The following is an 18,942-nucleotide window of genomic DNA, read 5'->3' on the forward strand; positions in this document are numbered from 1 at the left end:
AGCTGCTGAATAATGATCTTAATATAAAATCTTCTGTGTTACTGGTTAACAGAATCGATTTAGAGCTACATGCATTAGGGCTAACTCCATTGCAGTGTAGGGAAACTGCAGTGTGGACTTCTCTCTTCCTTCCTAGGCGAGTGGCTAAGGACCCCCCGTGGGATGGCACGGCCTGGAGCTTCCCTTGTTGAATGCTTCTCCTGACAACTCCATTGGCAAGTCACCCAGCGGTTCTGTGGCACTTGCGTCTTTGCACTTACCACAGCTGTTTTGACGGAGAACTGGAGCATATTGCAGCTTTCCTTCAGCAAAACGGGGCGAGCCTGCACAGGGATCCTGGTTTAGCAGGACGATCGCCACCGGGAGCCGCTGCCGGCTCGCTTCGGCTCTGCCGGGACTCGGACACGGCGCCCCTGCCCACGCGGAACACAGCCCGTGGGCCGGGCCAGGGCGGGCTCGGTGCCGGGGGCGGGGCGGGTGCCGCTCGGCCACACAGCCTCCATTTTGCGGTGTAGCTGCAGGACAGAGTGTGGGCTGCGCAGGTTTCTTCTCAGGTGAGGCACCTGGAGGGGGTGGAGGGGAGGAGTTGGCCGCCGTGACCCGCGCGTCTCTTGCCCCAGCCCCGCCGGTTCTCCGTACACACCGCATCCGTGCCAGGGCTCGGCCTCAGCCCCGTTGCGCCTTGCGGCACGGGCGTGCTGGGGTCCGGGACGATTCGAGCGGCAGCCCGAGGCAGGATTCCTGGCGCTGCGGCGGGCCGCTAGCCTGGGGCTTGGCAGGTGTCCGTGTGAGGCGCGCCCCAGAGTGTCGTACCTCCCTGGCCGAGGGCCTGCCCACTCGGTGCAGAGCGGGAACAAGGTCCCAGTCGCTTCAGGTGAAGTGAGTAGGATAATACTAGGCTCCGCTTGCAACCATGCGTCGCCGGAGGGCTTGCCACGCCGGCCTAGGGCTGGAAGCTGAGGGAGTGGGGAGAGACAGGGCAATACGTGACCGCCATTCCAATCCCGAAACAGAGCGGGGCGGTGGCTGTCCCGGCGAGTAGGGCCGGCTCCGTGCGGAGCAAGAAACTGACAGGCGCCCGACGGGGGTCATTTAAAGGCTCTGGGAGCGGGTGTAGTGCTGGCGGGGGCGTCCTTGACTGGGGGCGCAGGTGTGCGCGGGGCGGGGTCGGTCTGGGCGGGGTTTCTTCTTGTGCGGGGCTGGGTTTGGGGCTGTACCGTAGGAGCCAGGCAGCGGCGGTAGAGGAGAAACTTCCGTTTTTGACTGCTGGACTGCTGCCCATCATGTCGGGTTGAGCGCATCACCTGATGTTGGACGGTCAGAGCTACATTTGCCCGTAAAAGTCAGGTCCGCCCTTCTCGGCTGCTGGCGGGTACTGGGGCCGCCGCTGACTCATACCCGGACGGGCTTTAAGAGCGCTCGGCTCTCGGTTTAACCCGCTTCCAGCCAGGCCTTGCCCTGTGCCCCGTTCCGGTAGAACGGGGCGGAGATCAAAATCTGATGGAAAATATTTTATTTTGATTTTAAAAGTAGCAGTATCAGAGCCTCTGTTCTGTTTGAGGATGCTTGTGCTTGAGATGAAGCGAGGCCACGCACTATGGCAGCAGCCATCTGGTTTACTTAGTATTGTGTAGGTGACTTAATTTGTCTCCTGGAAAATATCTATGTACTGAAAGGGGTTTTAGTAAATACAGCTGCCTGGGCATACTAAGTTTTGAGAGACTCTTGTAACTGGTTTCAGAAACAAGTCTGAAATCCCAGTTGAGCATTCCCATCTAGTTATAAAAGGTCTGCAGTAATTTGAAGCAGCAGTCCTTACTTGACCTTTATATTACTCTATCATTACAGAATAAAAAAGAAAAAAATATCAGATACATCAAGGAAATGCAAAGAAAATGTTTTTATTTTACCTTTGTAATTCAGAAGAATGACATATAGGAATCAAAGTCTTGTTAAGAGTGCGATGATTAAATGAAATACCACAATTCCCACTACCTGGCCCCCAAAAAACCTTGATTCACAAATTGAATGCTGGAAATGGAACCAACACAACAAAAGTAAGGAAAGCATTAAACAATTTACTGGTCACAGGTTTACATGGGCAGTTAATTTGCTAATCAAAAATACGACACAGCCTTGTTGTATAGGCTTGTTTGCTTGGAAGTGGGATGTTGGAAATTCATGCATTGTTTGCTAGTAAATCAGAGCCATATAGCTGAAAAATTAATTCTGAATTCATTATCTTAGTATTAAGTATGGTATATTTTAATATGGTTAAAAGATTCCTGGGTACATTAGAGGCTGAAAGGGACCTCCAGAGATCATCGGGTCCAACGCCCCTGCCAAAGCAGGATCACTTAGGGTAGTCTGCACAGGAATGCATCCAGACAGGTTTTGAAAGCCTCCAGAGAAGGAGACTCCACAACCTCTCTGGGCAGCCTGTTCCAGTGCTCCATTACTTTCACTGTAAAGAAGTTTCTCCTCATGCTGAGATGAAATCTTCTATGTTCAAGCTTGTACCCGTTGATCCTTGTCTTATTGTACACCACCAAAAAGAGGTTGGCCTCCTCCACTTGACACCCACCCATCAGATATTAATATGCATTGTACAAACGAAACTTTTTACAGCTGTTGAAATCTCTGAGTTGCCATCATTAGCTGTTGATTTTGCATCACGATAAACATAGTAAGTTGTACAATGGAAATTACACAGTGCACCTCAATAAGTTTTACAGACTTTATAATCCTGTATTTTAAATGGTGTAACTTTAGCTGAATTACATGAAGCTGAAAAGCTGAAGGGTTGGGTTTTGTTGTTATTGTTGATTTTTGTTTTGCTAACATAACATTTTCCTGTAAGCAGGAGTGAAACTAAAAGCAGAAGGAAGTGTTGCTGGTCATCTTATTCCTGAAAGGAGTTACAGTTAGTGTTCAAAGTCAGAAATACCACCAGAAATGTGCTGTTGAAAGCCAAATTTAGTCCATTCAAGCAGCTGTCAGTAATAACTATTGTACAGGTACTGGTTCAAGGTGTTTCTTAGGGAAATAAATAGCCCTTAACAGTGTTTATGATTAAAGCATAGATTTACAAGTATACCTCATGTTCTTCTTTCCCCTTTATTTATTTGGAAGTGATGATCCAAGTTTTGTCAGTGTGAGACTGCATAGCTGTGCTTTTCTGCAAGTTGTTTTTGGATCTTATTTGAACTAACCTAGGCAAAGTTTTAATGTTTTCCACATTAAGTGTCAGGTGTTTCATTCTATGATCACCTACTGCCTTAGTGGTCCAATCCAGTAAGAACTCTGCTTTCAAATCTGTTTGATTTGGCCAGTGAATACCTAGAAATGTGAATAATCATTCGCTGTGTTGCATTCCTTTTTATGTTTTCCATGTCCTTCCTTTTGTGCAGCTAAGGTGCATACTTACAAACATGTCACGAGTAACTCCAAGGTCCTGATCAGGGAATCTAGCTGGCTGGCATTTTTTTCCCTGCCATTAAATGTTTTGTAACCTGGCTAATGGCCTCAAAATTCCCTGCCCAACTGGTTGGCGATGTGGGGGATGATTTATGTCCCATTCTGTTCCTACTTTCCAGGCTCCTCTGTTAAAAATGACACTAAAATAAACAGTTAGTTGTAGAGAACAGAAATCTTCTGCACAAATGAATTAATGCAGCAGTATTACATGTTTCTATTCTCATTTTACACAGGATGCACAGGGTGCTCCTCTCTTAACAGAAACTACCCCCATGAAGGGGGAGTAAAGGCTGCTTGTTGCAGTGTGGGACTGGGGCCCTTCCTTAGCCTGACCCTTTTGTTTCTGTTCTGGCAAAGGGCTCAGCCCCCTCCTGCTGGCACCTCGAAGTGGAGTCTGCGTTTCAGAATTTGTTTGGGATGTCCATCTGACCCTAAGTAAGAGTGGTAGTTAATTACAAGATGGCTTCCCTTCTGAATCCTGCTTGCTAGGGAAACGTTTTATGGGTTTAACAGCTGACAAGTACCCTGAGCACTTCTAAACCTCTTAAACATACTGTTCAAGCAAATAACTACTACAAATTTGGTTACAGTGCCTTGACAGTGAAAATACCTTTTTTTTATTCCCCGCTATCCAGAATGGCATACCCAGGTTATCCCCCTTCTGATGGCTACCCTGCTTTCCCTGGTTATCCTGTAAGTATGGCTCTTAAATAGGTGTCATTCCTAATGTATTATATTCTGTCAGTAGACCTTCTTCCTATACTCTCTGTGGGTAAATAGTAGCTGTTAGTTCATATACAGTATTCTCTAGAGATCGTGGCCTTTGTTCTTGTCTGTATATCCCTGAGGATGTCTTTAGAGTTGTCTGGTAAGAATTCCAAGAAGGAATTTTTAAGATTTATTGCTGTGGTTTTTTTAATGTTACCTGTGGTTTAAGAAAAATTTTTGATTGTTTGGTCTTGTTTCAGTTTATCTTGGTCTTGTGAGTTTGTTTAGGTTTTATATAATTATCTCAGCACATCATTTTTTAAAGTATCAGTAGCTCTTACACAAGTATGAGCGTCTGTATGTACAGGATACAGGATCAGAGGTAATCTCTGCCACAGTCTCTGCCACATATTCCATGTACCTGTATCCCAGGATTTACAGAGATGCTGAACAAACTTCTGTGGACATTACCCTCACAAAGAACTTAGAATGCTTTATTTAAGTAGTCCAGCTTTCATACAACACCAAGTAAATATTTTTCTGAGGATAAACGACACTGTATCTTGACTTTGACCCCCTATCCTTTAGCCACAGAACTTTGTTCCACTCTCAGCTCATGACTGGACTGAAAATTCCAATGAATCTTAATGGAGGCATATAGATGTTTGACTTTCTGTAATAGGTGTTCAGACTCGGTTGTCCAGATTTAGTCACTGAATATCCACACTTGATAACCTAGATTCCAAAAGAAAGGCTAAAACCCCCTCACTTCAAGTTCTTACCATACAACTTTTGAAAGTACTGGTTGTGCAAGAGAGGCTGAAGCTTCAAAGATACTAAGCTCTTTAAAGTCCTCTAAAACGAGGGGAGTGCCTAATGATTCATAGAGAGCAAGCCTAGCTGAGCTCACCTGTTACTTATATGGAATAGAAGCAGCAGCTTTCAATATAGGACCTGGGTTCCTGTAGTTGACAAGTCAGTTGTGGCTCAGCAGTGCATGTCCCTGGGTAGGAAGGCTAATGACATACAAGCCTTCAGTAAGAGCAAAGCCAGGAGGTCAGAGGGAATTACTACTCCTCTCTGCTCAGTGCTCTCATGGCCACATCTGGAATACCATGTCTAGTGGCCTCTCAGTACAACGCAGATGTGGACAAACAAGAGTGTGTCCAAAGGAGGGCTTCTCACCTAAAGAGAAGGCTAAGCAGAGATTTGTTCAGTCTTCTGCTAGGTAGGAAGAAATGTAGACATTGGAGCCAGACTCCTGTCAGAGGTACACAGTGAAAGGGCTAGCTGTGGTATTTGTAATTTGAGGAAAACATTTTTCACTGTGACAGTAGTCATAGAGAGGCTGCAGATTCACCGTTCCTTTGAGATACTGAAAACTTGACAAGGCCTTGCATGACTTAAATCTAATGCTGAGGCTGGCCCTGCTTTGAAGGTGGATGGGATCAGAAGCCATCTGGGTGCCTTCCACGCTGCAACACTTGCTGATTCTGTATCAACATGGGAAACACATCAGAAAACCCAACCAGCAGCCCCCCATCCAGGCATCAGGAATTTTGCTGATGCTGCTTCAAGTGCTGAATCTAATTGTATAATTAATGTATTATACGCATGGATATTGTGGTAGTTTGAGAAAATGTTTTCACTCTGGTGTCCCATCAGCAGGTGTACAGACAGCCCATTTCTGTGTTTCAGCCAACAGGACAGGAGTCTGTCTATCCACCAGCAGGTCAATACTCCTATCCTGCTGTTCCTGGAGGATACCCTCCAGCAGGAGGAGGGACCTATCCTGCAGCACCACCAAATGCTGGGTATCCAGGAGCAGCAGCATATCCTGCGCCAGGGGGCTACCCTGGAGTTCCCCAGGCTGGAGGAATGCCACCTTATCCCGGAGGTAATTTTGATCTTTTGTTGGAGCACCCCTTGGGAGTGGATTCTGGTGTAACCGTTCCCTGTGCTTGGTAGAAGTAGTAAAGAAAAGCAGCTTTGTTCAGCAATCAGTTTAGGAAGCAGCATGCAGGTAGCCAAACAGGTTGCTATCTAGCAGTTAATACCTGCATGCTGATGGTAGGTCTTGATGGTTTTGGGCCACTGCACAGTCACAGAGAAGTTAAGTCTCTTGCATAGCTCTGCTCAATAACCTGGCTCGTGTTGTTTCAGAAATCAAGTACAAAACATTAAGCATGCTGATTTTTTTCTTCTTCTAGCTCCTACAGGCCCTGGGTTTGGTGTGCCTCCTGCTGGCCTTGGCTTTGGTGGATACCCACAGCCTCCTGCACAAAACTATGCTGGAGGTGGACCAGCACAAATTCCAGGTATGTCATACATAAGAAACATTAAGCATTGTCATGGATTCAGTTGAACCTGCTGCTGTCATCCCACAGTTAAACCAAGAGATCTTAGTACACATAGTAACAAATTAGGCCCTTGGCTTTGTTGCCTTTAGCTGTTGAGGCTTGTATGCTATATACCTCTTACCACCTTTCTTGACAAGACTGCTGATGGACTGAATCATGTCTATAGATGGATGTCACTAATTAATGGTCATGATGTAGGGGTTTTAGTGCTTTTCCTTCTTTGAACTGATGAGAACTGTGAAATTTAGACTGCATATTCAATTTCTGGCTGTTCTGTTCACCTCAGAGAATGGGATGAATTTTTCACACCTGTGTGCTCCCTGGCATAGTGGGGGAAGTGGAATGAACATAATTGCTTAAAAACAATGCCATGTTTCTAATGCTTTGAGTGGTCAGTTATCAACAAGACAGTTTATGTCTAAGAATGTGTCAGTTTTGTTTGCAAGAAATTCAGAGCACCAAACTAGGTTTTTTTTTAATGATCACCTTCTTAACTCTAATAATAATTACACTGCTGTTAAAATGATAACAATTGTACCTGTGTATTATGGAACAAAAATAAAATTTAGTACAAAAAAAAAGCAGTTGTAGCTTTTGCATCTGCAGTGCTTTTGATCACAAATGCACCAATGAACACTTAATGTTTATCATTCATAAGCTCAACATTTTTAAGTGTATGACTTTTAAAGAGAACACAGGAAATGCAGTCTTCATTCACATGGGCTATCCTGGCTTTCCTCAAAGACAGCAATATTTACTAAGAAAAGATCCTTCCCATTCCCACAGCACTGTTAAGTTTCATATTTTCACAACTGCCTTGTTTGTGGATGTACCAGAATGTGTCTGTGATTGCTTCTTCCCCTCATGCCCTAGGGCAAGAAGTTCAGTTATGGATCATGATAAGTATCATTACTTAGGAAACAGGTTGTTTGAAGTGGTATGTCTGTAAATGGCTTTATTTTCAGATTAAACAGCATTTACATAATAGGAAGAGACCTAATTAACTCCTTTTATCATGTTCTCTAATTTATTTTCAGTAGGATATCCTGGTGGACAAGCACCATCACCAATGCCCGGTCTGGTATGTGCTGCATCCTCTTCTATAATCAATCTTTTGTGGTGTTAATGTTTTTACAGTTGGTTTCCAACAGTTAACAGTGTGTTCTGCATCAAGAATTCCTGGTTACATTCAGGGTACAACCTGCACAAAATCATAATCCTCTTTCTGTGCATATTTGCTAATAAGTAAATCTTCATTCACACAATTGGGTAAGAGCAAAGCTTTGGCATTGGTGTGTCAAAGCTCTTTAACACAACTAATATCATTGTGATTCTGTGCTAGAGAAAAATGGGGAACCAATGGACAATTCCTTCTGAAGCACTGATTCCAAAGTTGTGGTTTTAATTTGAATTTATATTGTGCACAATAGCTAGTTACATGTGACTCTCATTTTCAGCCTGCAGCAGTAGTTCAGGGTACCCAGGGCACAATTCAAGCTGCTTCAAACTTTGATGCTGGAAGGGATGCAGAAATACTACGCAAAGCTATGAAAGGGTTTGGTAAGTAAGCGATAGAAGCCTAAATTTCTACTGAGCTAACTTCAAGCCAATTATGTCCTTTTCCTCATTTTCTATTTAACTATGTGGTTTTTTTCCACCGAGCTTTTAAAAAAATCACACTTTCAAAATGATTTGGGCAATGCAGTAGACTAAAGTTACATAGAAAACGTGACACAGACTTAGGTAGCAGTCATTTATTTTGTAGCTGTGCCCAAATGCAAGATTGAAAAATGCAGATTCAGAGAGATTATTATGACTTCTTACATGAAACTGACCTTCTGTTTCCAAGGAACTGATGAGCAGGCTATCATAAATGTTGTTGCTAATCGCTCCAATGATCAAAGGCAAAAAATCAAGGCAGCTTTCAAGACTATGTATGGCAAGGTATGTTCATTAGTTCTTTGCATCAGTAAACCTTCACCTGCTGCTTTAACTGCTGTACTGCATTTTAGTCCTGAGGAGTAGGTTGGGCATTTTTAAAATGAGCTTCTTTTGGTTCTATTTCTCATGTGCTGGGGCACATCTGGTATTTAACAGGATGTCATGACACAGTGTTGTTCTGATAGCTGGCAAAACGCAGGGGTGGGGAAGGCAGGGGGCTGGCTCTGTCCCTGACTAAACAAGAAGCTTCTGTGCTTTGTAGTGCTTGATAGAAAATAATCAAGCTTAAACTGTCCTGGTATTAGTGTCTGAAGCTACTGTTTTATGCACACAAAGCAGCACTGAAATAAGTTTTTTCATCAGAAATAAACTGAGAAACTGGCTGAGAATTAGGTAATCAGTAAAAGGCTTAGATAATTTAATTTCTTCCCTCTGTCATTTTTGCAACTTAAAGTAAGATTTTATAGTTGTGGTATTTTTCAGGACCTGACTAGGTCCTAAGTAGAGAGGAGACAGTGAAGAAGAGCTGAGCTGTCAAAGTTTTAGACAGAGGGAAGTTCTTTATAAAAACAGCACAAAGGTAGAAATTAGTCACACAAATTGTATTTGATGACGTTTTTTTCCCCCAGTACATAATCTACCTTGCTAAATACTCTACAAAGTCTTTTTTGTGTTTATAATTCAATAGGATTTAATTAAAGACCTGAAGTCTGAGTTAAGTGGAAATGTGGAAGAACTGATTCTAGCACTCTTCATGCCTAGTACCTACTATGATGCCTGGAGTTTACGTCATGCAATGAAGGTGTGCTTTTCCTGTCAACTAAATAGTTAGATAGAGTCTTTAAATGCTCATCTAAGAAGAGAGAAATCCTGTACTGGCAAACAAATTTGGGGATTGTGCAGCTGAAAACTCTGTTCTGCTGTGTCCCTCACATCCAGCCAATTTCTGCAGGCTTAGCCAGTTCTGAGCAGGTGTCCATTCTGCAGAGCATAAATCCCTGTGAGACAGAACTTTGTTCTCTCCCACTTGGTCATAACTTTTGTTAGAACCTTGAGAGGGCCAGGGTGCTGTTAAAACTGTAACCACTATTTAAAATAAAGGTACAGGTATGTACCTCTCCTTACTAGGAACAAACCATTATTACTGAAAGATTTTTGGATTATCTCAGCTTTTTTCCAAAAGTATGACTTTTTTTTTTTTTTTAAGGTGAGATGCTGCATGTATCTATCTGTTCAGTTATTAAGACTGCACCAGAGATTAAACCAACTAGCTCACCTTAACTTTTAGCTGAGGTAAACTGGTACATCCAGTTTACCAGCATTTCTTGTTTTGAGCTGCAGCAGCCAGCAGGTGGCTGACACTAGAAATGAGTAATTTAATCCATGTATGAATGCAGACCTTCTAAAGAATGTGGAGCTTAAATTAAGATCTGTCTTTAGTGGAGGCAATAGCCCCTCCATTAAAAAACAAAACAAAAAAAAATCAACAACAAAAAACATTACGCAGAAATAGATCTATTTAAGATTTCTAGCTAATACTTGCCTGAAGAGATACCACCATGCCAGTAATATCTCAGTGTACACAGAACTCACATTTTATTTTTATTCTGGGAGAGGGCAGCATCTATGAAAAGTTCCTGCAAGTGCTCCTTGTTGAGGAAGCAGCCACATGTGGAATAAGGAACACACTTCTGTGCTGACCAAAAGAGAATTTGTGTATCTTTGGCTTTAATGATTATCGCAAAGCTCTACCTTCCTCCAGTATGCTCGCAGATGAAGGCTGTCAAAGAAATTCCTTCCTAAACCATTTTCTAGTTAACTTTGGCTTGTGTCACTGTTGTGGAGCTATAGTTTTGGGGTACTTTTCTGAACTGGTGTAGAATCAAATGTTTGAGGAATCTCCATTCCTTTTTAAGGATGCAGACTTGGTGCTTTCACAGTGTGAGGACACAGTTCTTACAGTGTAGGTTATCTTAAGCTTTGAAAAAACAGATGACTGAAGAAAACAGAGTAGCTAGTGCTTTGTAGTTATGCCCCCTTTTCCTCTGCCTACAGGGACCAGGCACTCAGGAGAGAGTGCTGATTGAGATACTCTGCACAAGGACGAACCAAGAAATACGAGAAATAGTGAACTGCTATAAATCAGAATTTGGACGTGACATCGAACAAGACATCAGAGCAGACACTTCAGGACACTTCGAACGATTACTTGTATCTATGTGCCAAGTGAGCTTTCTTTGCCCCCCCCCCCCCCCTTTTTTTTTTTGGTGAGATAATGGTGTACACTATGACTTCAATGCATGTAGTCATGATGGCTCCACAAATAGCCTGTGTATGCTTACCAAGAGCAAGGTTTTGAAAAAAAATTGCTCTGGGCCATCAGTTTATTCCCTAATGATAAGATGGGACACTTCAGTCTCTCCTCAAGGAAGAGATACTTGCTATCTACAAATCTATGATGAAGAGTGTGACTTCATTTAGCACCCTATGTTCATCTCAGGGAACTTAAATGTAAATACATTATTGTGCAGATGCAATCAAGTGGTACTGTAAAGCAGTGCTGCAGGCTGCTGTTAAAGTAAAATGCTGTTGTATTTTTTGCATACGTTAACTCAATAGTTGTGTGACTCTGACACAATAACCATGGCAGTATGAAGAGCACCTGTGAACCCTATGAACAAGTTAAGAGGTACCATGGGGCAAAATACAACGCCCAAGTTACACCACTCCCTTTCTTCCCTTCCCATCACTGGCATTATGAAGGTGCTACTTATTGAACTCGTGTACATTGGAGCCTGCTTATTGCGTATCATTTACTAGAGCTCTTTCTGTGTTGAAGAATAGTAACTTGCAGTTACCTGTCTTTGGGAAGAAATAGGTACTAATGAAACTTCCTCAATTTCTGTGATCAATCTGTCTATTTGCTGTTAAAACTTCTATGATGCTTCTTTATCATCTCATTTGCCTCTGCCTCTGGGAGAGCTCTGCTATGCTGTTAGGTATTTGGATTAAAAAGTCAAAATCCACAAGAAAGCAAACCCTGAGAAACTCATGCTGGTAATTTTTATTTTGATAAATCCAGTAGTTTACAGTAACTGACAATCACATAATTTAAATACTATATTAACCACTATAGATACAACAGTATTTGAGAGCATGTATTCAAGCCTACTCAGATAGTGTATTTAGCAATATTCATCCATGCACTGGGTAGCAAGAAAAAAAAAGGGGGGGGAAATCAAAGCACACAAACTGTCATATAAGCCCTAGTGACATATTACAACTATAAGTGTTCTCTAGAGACATTTTTACTTGAAACTGGCAAATCCTAAATAAAATAGAAGACCTGAGATGTTTCAGGTGTGCATATTCAGTAAAATAATTCCTTAGTTTGTCTGGGAAGATTCTTTGCAACTTGAAACCTAGAAACAAACCAAGAGAAAGCTTACATTAAGTAAACTAGAGAATTAAGTATAGTACTTAATTAGAACTATGAGATGCTATGTAGAGGTGAAGCTGGCTGAGTCAGTGTATCTACAGTTTGAAGCATGTCCTAGAGATAGGGTTCTGGGCCACTTTTGTATTTATTGCCTATAAGAAATATTAAACGAAAGAGTAGTTTTAAAGCTATGTAGTGTATTGGAAACTGATACTGCTCTTTCTGCTTAAAGCTTTGAAGACATATCCTTGGGGTCTACACTTCAAGCAGTTAAAGCATAGTCTTCTCCATGTAATTTCATTTGACATCTGTTGTTCTTTGCTTTTAGGGTAATCGGGATGAGAATCAAACTGTGGATTACCAAAAGGCTCAAGAAGATGCTCAGCGTCTGTACCAAGCAGGTGAAGGAAAACTTGGTACTGATGAGTCTTGTTTTAACATGGTTCTGGCAAGCAGAAGTTTTCCCCAACTGAAAGCAACAGTTGAAGCATACTCCAGGGTAGGATTTCTTCTCTTACTTTAAATGAGCTTGATCAGTGTATTTAAGATTAAGGGTCTAGTTGTTACAGCATCTCATTGTCCGCATGTTCATCTGATTTGTTTGTAGATTGCTAATCGTGATTTATTAAGCAGCATTGACCGAGAATTTTCTGGAAACGTGGAACGTGGTTTGAAGACTATTTGTAAGTTCTTCCCTCCTCCAGTCCCTTAGGAATCAAGCTTTCTAAGCCTAATTGAAGAACCACCTAATTCAGCACTGGCTGTATGGCAAATAAACTCACAACCTGAGGCTGCTAGCACAAAAGTAACTTCAATTATTAAAATTATTAACTTTACACTTAACTGGAGAAAATAAGCATCCACCATGAGGAAGTCAGTTAAAAAGAAGAAAAGGCCATAGAGAACTACTTGTCACTCCTCTGGGGAAGCAGGCAACTATAGAGAAAATGGGGCACTGGTTAGGGCTTGTAGTTACATTTTCAGAGCTCTGCAAAACAGTGTGAGTACCAGGGTAACAGAGGCATGGCTGCAGCACAGCAGAGACACCTGAGCCATCCACACATGATCTTAGAACCAACATGAACCTACTGTAGGCACAGTTCCCCTCCCACTCATTTTCCCTGACCCCACCTTCCCCCCCCCAAAATCATAATTTGTTAACAAAAACTTCAGCAAAATGGAAGACGTGTTTTGAATTCACTTCTTCCTGCTGGCTTGTTATAGTAAAGCAGTTCAAATTCAGGAGAATTTGCCCACGGTGAGGGTAGCTATCAATATTACTAGTAAATCTGCAGACACCAGTCCTAGCAGTGCTTACTTAAATGACAGCATTTCTGTAGCCATAATGGGTAAAAACTTCACAGATTATATTTTGCTAGAGTTGTATGGGAAGAGTTCAACTCCAAGAATCATGTAACAGAATAAAGGCTCATTCGTCACGAGTGTGAACAATCTAACTGAAACCAGATCCGTCCTGTAACTACCAGAGTGAGAACTTTTTACAGCTGTACTTTTCCTAGTGACCTTCTAGCAATGGAACACAAGTAAAATGCCTTGTATCCTAGTACCAGCTATCGAAGGAGAATAACTGTTTCTAAATTACCTATTTGAGAAGCAAGGTTTCAACCAGCTTTGAGAGCAATTCCAGAGAAGTTAACTGTTAATAACCATAACTCCTCTGGTGAAGGAATGCCTCATTTGGTCATTATGAAACTAAATTCCACTCTATAAAACAGATTCTTTTAATCCACAGTAATCAGATCTTCACCAATACCAATCCGTAGCTGCCTACAGCAAAAGTCCTGAATTGATCCTGCCCTCACAGCATCACTACACAGTGCACAGTACTAGAAGTAATCTTACAACTATCCTTTATTGCAGTGCAATGTGCTTTAAATCGCCCAGCCTTTTTTGCAGAAAGACTTTATTATGCTATGAAAGGAGCTGGCACAGATGATTCTACTCTCATCAGAATTATAGTTACTCGCAGTGAGGTAAGAAACCTTCTCCTCTGTAAATGTTGCATGTAGTGGAAAGCTACCTACCTAACCAGCTTTTCATCACAGAATAATTTGGGTTAGAAGGAACCCCCATGCCATAGGCAGCAACACCTTCCACTGGAAGGTGGGAGACTTTTTTTTCACTTAGTCCTTTTTCCATAGCTGTCAAAATCGTGTGTTAAAGGGAAGCTTTTACGGGGATTAAGATTTACATGATCCTGCTTGTTTTAAAGCCACATTTAATCTAGTAACTTAATTGCTTTTGGCTAGGGAGCAGTACTGCTTGTCTTCCTTCTTAACTGTGGTGTAGATAACAGCTCAAGTTCAAAGGTTCAGCTATTAAGAGTTAGGATAGCACAGTCCTAACAAAGGAACAACTGCTAGACTCTGCTTTGGGAGCTGGCCCTGTCCTTAGAGGGACCAGCTGACTTTTAAGATGTGCAGTTTGTTAATTGCACATTTAACCTTTGACATGTGTTCTCTAGTCTGTGAGGGGGGAGGTGCAGGGTAGCTGTCAAGGAGATCAAATCATGCACTGTTTTTGAGATTCATAATTTCTTTTTTTTCTCTTTGCACAGATTGACCTCGTGCAAATTAAACAGATGTTCACACAAATGTATCAGAAGACTTTGGCTACAATGATAGCAAGCGATACAAGCGGCGATTACCGGCGCTTGCTGCTGGCAATTGTTGGGCAGTAGAAGATTGTTTGAGTTTTGTTTTCTTTTTTAAAACAAACTGGAGGCTGTGGAATATGCTTTATGCAGACATGACTATCTTTGTGTGTAGGAGAATAATTTTAAACTTTGTATAATCAAATATACCTTCTCGATGATTCAATAAGCTTGTTGCACTTACAATTGCCTTAAGTTACAGCACATAATATGCTTTATTGTATAATAAAAGATATATCCTGTCTATTAGTCTAAGCCTTAGTCCTTTTGACCCTCTGCCACATTCCTGCATCAATAAACCATTTGTCTTGAACAAACTTTCATCATCAGCAACTTGCTTGAAATACCTGAGTTAACTGTGGATGACAAAAAAAAACCCGAGGATATGATGTAAAGCATTTTAGCACTCCCTCCTTCCCTCCCTTTTAATGTCTTTCCATTGTAATGTGACTGCACTCCCCTATTTAATTTCTTTAATTAATTACCATTAGTGATGAGCTACCATTATGCTTAAGGCAGCAAAGGAAATGAGAAATCATTTTTGATCTAATTTTGAAGTATCTTCCTGTAAAGGAATGGGTTATACAGCAACTGACTGAGTAATTAAAAAAAGCCTGTATCTAAATGCTAATACTACAGAACATGTGTAAATCCCAACTGAAAGCGACTGTGACCTAGACAATATAAACAGCCACATGGATGTTTTCAAAGGGCTGAAAGAGAACAGCTTGGAATAGCACATTTGGTTTTTCAGAAAGTGTGTCAGTGTGAGCTGAAATTCCCCCCCACACCGACAATAACCAGGCTAGCCCAGTCTGGAAGCAAATGAAAGCTGTATTTACAAAGCAGAATCTACAATCTACAATGAAATGCAATGAGTATGTACAAATACACAAAATTCACAACAAGTATATACAATCAACAGAAAAGCACAACCAATCTCCCTTTGCTTCCCCCCAAAGGGGACCCTTCCCAAAGGGGCCTCTCTCTCAGCTTTCTTCCCTCCCCAGACTCCCCTGGACAGAAAGCAGAGTTAGTTAAAGCAGAAAGTTGTTAACTTAGCTGCCAAGGTCAGTGTGTGTTATCTTCAGCCAGAAGAGAAGAAGAAGAAAACAGCAGCCAGACAGCCCAGCAAGCTGCCCCCACTGCAGAACGCAGAATGTGCAGAGTGCCCCACTTTGTTTTGGGTAATAGTTCTTAAACATTTCTATCTATCCAATGGAAGTGTTTAGAACAATCACTGCTTTGCTTTCTTACACCCAATAATGATTTATTTACATTCTTTCACTTTCTCTGTTTGAACTTTGCAAAGAAAAATTAAAAAAGACAGTTTCAAACCATCACAAAAAGCCACAGTAATTCTGTCCTCAGTCATAAACATACAGAAGCTTCAAGAGTCCAGTAGCTGTTTCCCAACATTTCTAAGCAACGCTTTACCAAGTAACAGTTGTATTATAGGACACCCTTACACAAACAACAACACCCTATTTCTAATGCTTCTCAAACAAAAGTAGCTGGGGCTGGTAGAGTTGATTCTAATATGGCAAACCTTTCACTCTTACACAGCATCTATGTGAAAGGTTTGGAAAACAATAATAGATATCACGTTTACCAAAAAAAGGTTAAGTATTTCACTTACATGAATATTCTGCAACCTATATCTGACTTTAAAAATTTTCTGATATTAAACTCAGAAATACAGATCAACTTAAAGTTCTTGGGTCAGGGCAAAACTAAATATTCCAAATGCAAACAGTAGATAGAAGCAGCTTAGAGGACTTTTAAAGACATTCCACTCTGCAACACTTTGGTCATCCTTGGTGCAAGTACCCACTGTGATATATGCACCTTACAACAGCTTTCCAAGCTTGACCAAGATTTGTCTTAAGCTTTGGTTTTTGTTTCTTTGCTCTTGAGCAAACTTCCTTACAACTGAAGAAGCTTAACATTTAATAAGTAAGGCACACCAGTGCGTCTACACCTTTTCATGTGACTAAAAAATCCCCACCACTTCACTTGTCATTCAAAGCAGAATGTTGATTAAGTCTGGTTTGTACACCCCACTACTATGAGAAAATGACGTGGTGAAGAGTTCTGTGTCCTAATGATACTTACCTGGTTTATGGCAAAAAGTTCATTTCATTGCATGCTGGTAACAAAGAATTGTTAGATGGGTAACGAGACCCATAATGAAATTGTAGCAAACGGTAGACAAGAAAGAACAGATGCTGTCTGTCCTGTCTCAAAAGGCCTAATTTGTACATGTAACTAATGTAATGGCTTCTCAAGATTAAATATTGAAAAAGACAAAGCCGTTTCTGAGACTCTTTCTCTCAGAAAGTGTTCAGACTAAAACCAGAAGATGCCTGCTTTTTTCTAAGGAGAGAAATAGCCCTAATCCCAACCATCTGTCTTTTTGCTAAAGACATCTTCACAATTCAATAGATACAACTATAGCAATTTTTTCTTTTCTCATCTGGAACTTAATAGCCTATTTATAATTTATAAATAATCTTGGGTGGTAAAGCTGTTTGCCAATAAACTGAATGTAGGTAGGCACTGTGAACTACGCTGGTCTTCCCTGGTGGCAGGTGGCAGCAATTTTCTTGACAGCCCAAGTCCCTGCTGTTATAATAATAAGCTCCCCCAAACCTTCCTCAAGCACATTTTGTACATTTGCTTCTCAGTTTCACTAAAATACATTTACACTTTTCAGAACAGTCAGACCCACCAGCCTACCTTTGAGTCCTCCTCCCTGGTCGTGCCCTACAGATAACAGCACCACAGCTGGTGGTTTAGTCCAGCAGTTCAGGGTGGAAGTGGCCCATTCCTTGGGACCCACATGGTATTCACTGAGCTCAGTGCAGGGCAGGGGCACTGACTGCCTCAACTCAAACCAGGAACCAGCTGTGCCTCCCACAGTTTTTGCTACCTGTGTGCTTTGGCTTACAGCTATTTCCAAGCCCTCTCCCCACCCCACCCATGAACAGACTAAGGACACACTATTTTCCTCCCCTCTCTTTAAAATGAGCAATGCAAACTACTTACAGTTTTCTAGCAGGGAGGATGTAATTTCTTCTCCCCAACAATACAAGAATTAGAGACAGCTCCAGACTCCACCTTTCAGAAGCACAATAGCAAAAAATTAGTACCTACTTTCCAAACAAAGAAAACAAACATAATCCTGTTAGCTGACTGCTTGCCTAAGGGGTGACAGGAGACCCACACCATGAGAATCAGGTCAATTGCCCAAATTTTACATTACTGCACATGTGCCTCCGTATATAGCTAAAACCACTACAGACAAGGGACGCTGCAGGGGAATCCTCAAGGAAGCTAAACAAGACCACAATGGAATCCTCAAGGACATAAGCATTGCAGCTGGGCACTTACTGCCATACAAGTATCACAACCAGTTCTCTCCAATTACAACGAAGTCTTTCCAGACAAAGATTGAATCTGTGTTTTCTCCACATACACAACTCCACCTAGTCAGAATACTAATCACAACCAAATCATGAAAAATACCATCTTCTGAGCTCACAACATTCATCACACAAAACTTCAGTTATAATTCCTAACACAAGTTCTGTTCTAATATGACATCATATGCACTCCACACAGCTTGCAAGTATGAAGGTACCTAAAAAAAGCAAACTCAAACTTACCATTTTTTAACTGGATCTTCTACACTCAAACTTTGAGAAGAGTTTCCAATTAGAATGCATCTGCAATAAAGTAAAACCAAACATTAGAACTCCATTAGCAACAGCATGTCACTATTTTTATCTTTTAGCTTGTCATCCTGTTCAGCAGCTTGTCCTTACTTTAAAAAAGACAAGACTAAATCATCTGTACTACCAAACAGTCTTCCCGCTCTGCCCAGAAAGTAGCCCTGACACACTGATCTTGAATGTTTAGTTTTCACACACAGAAATGTTACTAACAGCCTTTCTAGAATCAACTAACCCTGCTCATACAAACCAACAATGGATGTGCAGTTTAGCAGACTGAAAATATCTGTGTTGTATTTATGAGAGAGAGCTCAAGGAAAAAAAAAAAAAAGAAAAAAAAAAAAAGAAGCAGAAATAATATATAAATTAAATAGCATTTAAATTCAATTAGTTTTCTGCAAAATAAATCTGACCTCTTAGGCTATTTTTGCAGTACCTCAAATTTTTAATAGTGTTTCTAAACAATTTTTAAGGTCAGATTAGATCCAGGTATGCCAAATAAAACCAATACACAATCATAGGAGCCTCAGCCCATGCACAAAATTTATTGTGTGCTACTGTTTATAAAATACTTGAATAGTTCATATCATGCATAAAATTTCCAACTTA

The 18,942-nt window shown here is 41.3% G+C and overlaps 1 protein-coding gene across 1 annotated transcript; it reads left to right on the top strand.

Moving 5' to 3' along the window:
- Positions 1-523: 523 nt before the first annotated feature.
- ANXA7 (annexin A7) lies at positions 524-14,849 on the top strand. Its single transcript, XM_054382431.1, has 13 exons — positions 524-554; positions 4,113-4,170; positions 5,884-6,082; positions 6,396-6,503; positions 7,583-7,626; positions 8,003-8,105; positions 8,395-8,489; positions 9,175-9,288; positions 10,542-10,712; positions 12,254-12,424; positions 12,533-12,608; positions 13,807-13,919; positions 14,504-14,849. Exons 2-13 carry the CDS (start codon positions 4,114-4,116, stop codon positions 14,624-14,626), a joined length of 1,374 nt encoding a protein of 457 aa, XP_054238406.1. The 5' UTR covers positions 524-554; position 4,113; the 3' UTR covers positions 14,627-14,849.
- The last annotated feature ends 4,093 nt before the right edge of the window (positions 14,850-18,942 follow it).

Source organism: Indicator indicator, chromosome 7, assembly GCF_027791375.1.
Source record: "Indicator indicator isolate 239-I01 chromosome 7, UM_Iind_1.1, whole genome shotgun sequence".
Classification (NCBI taxonomy): Eukaryota; Metazoa; Chordata; class Aves; order Piciformes; family Indicatoridae; genus Indicator; species Indicator indicator.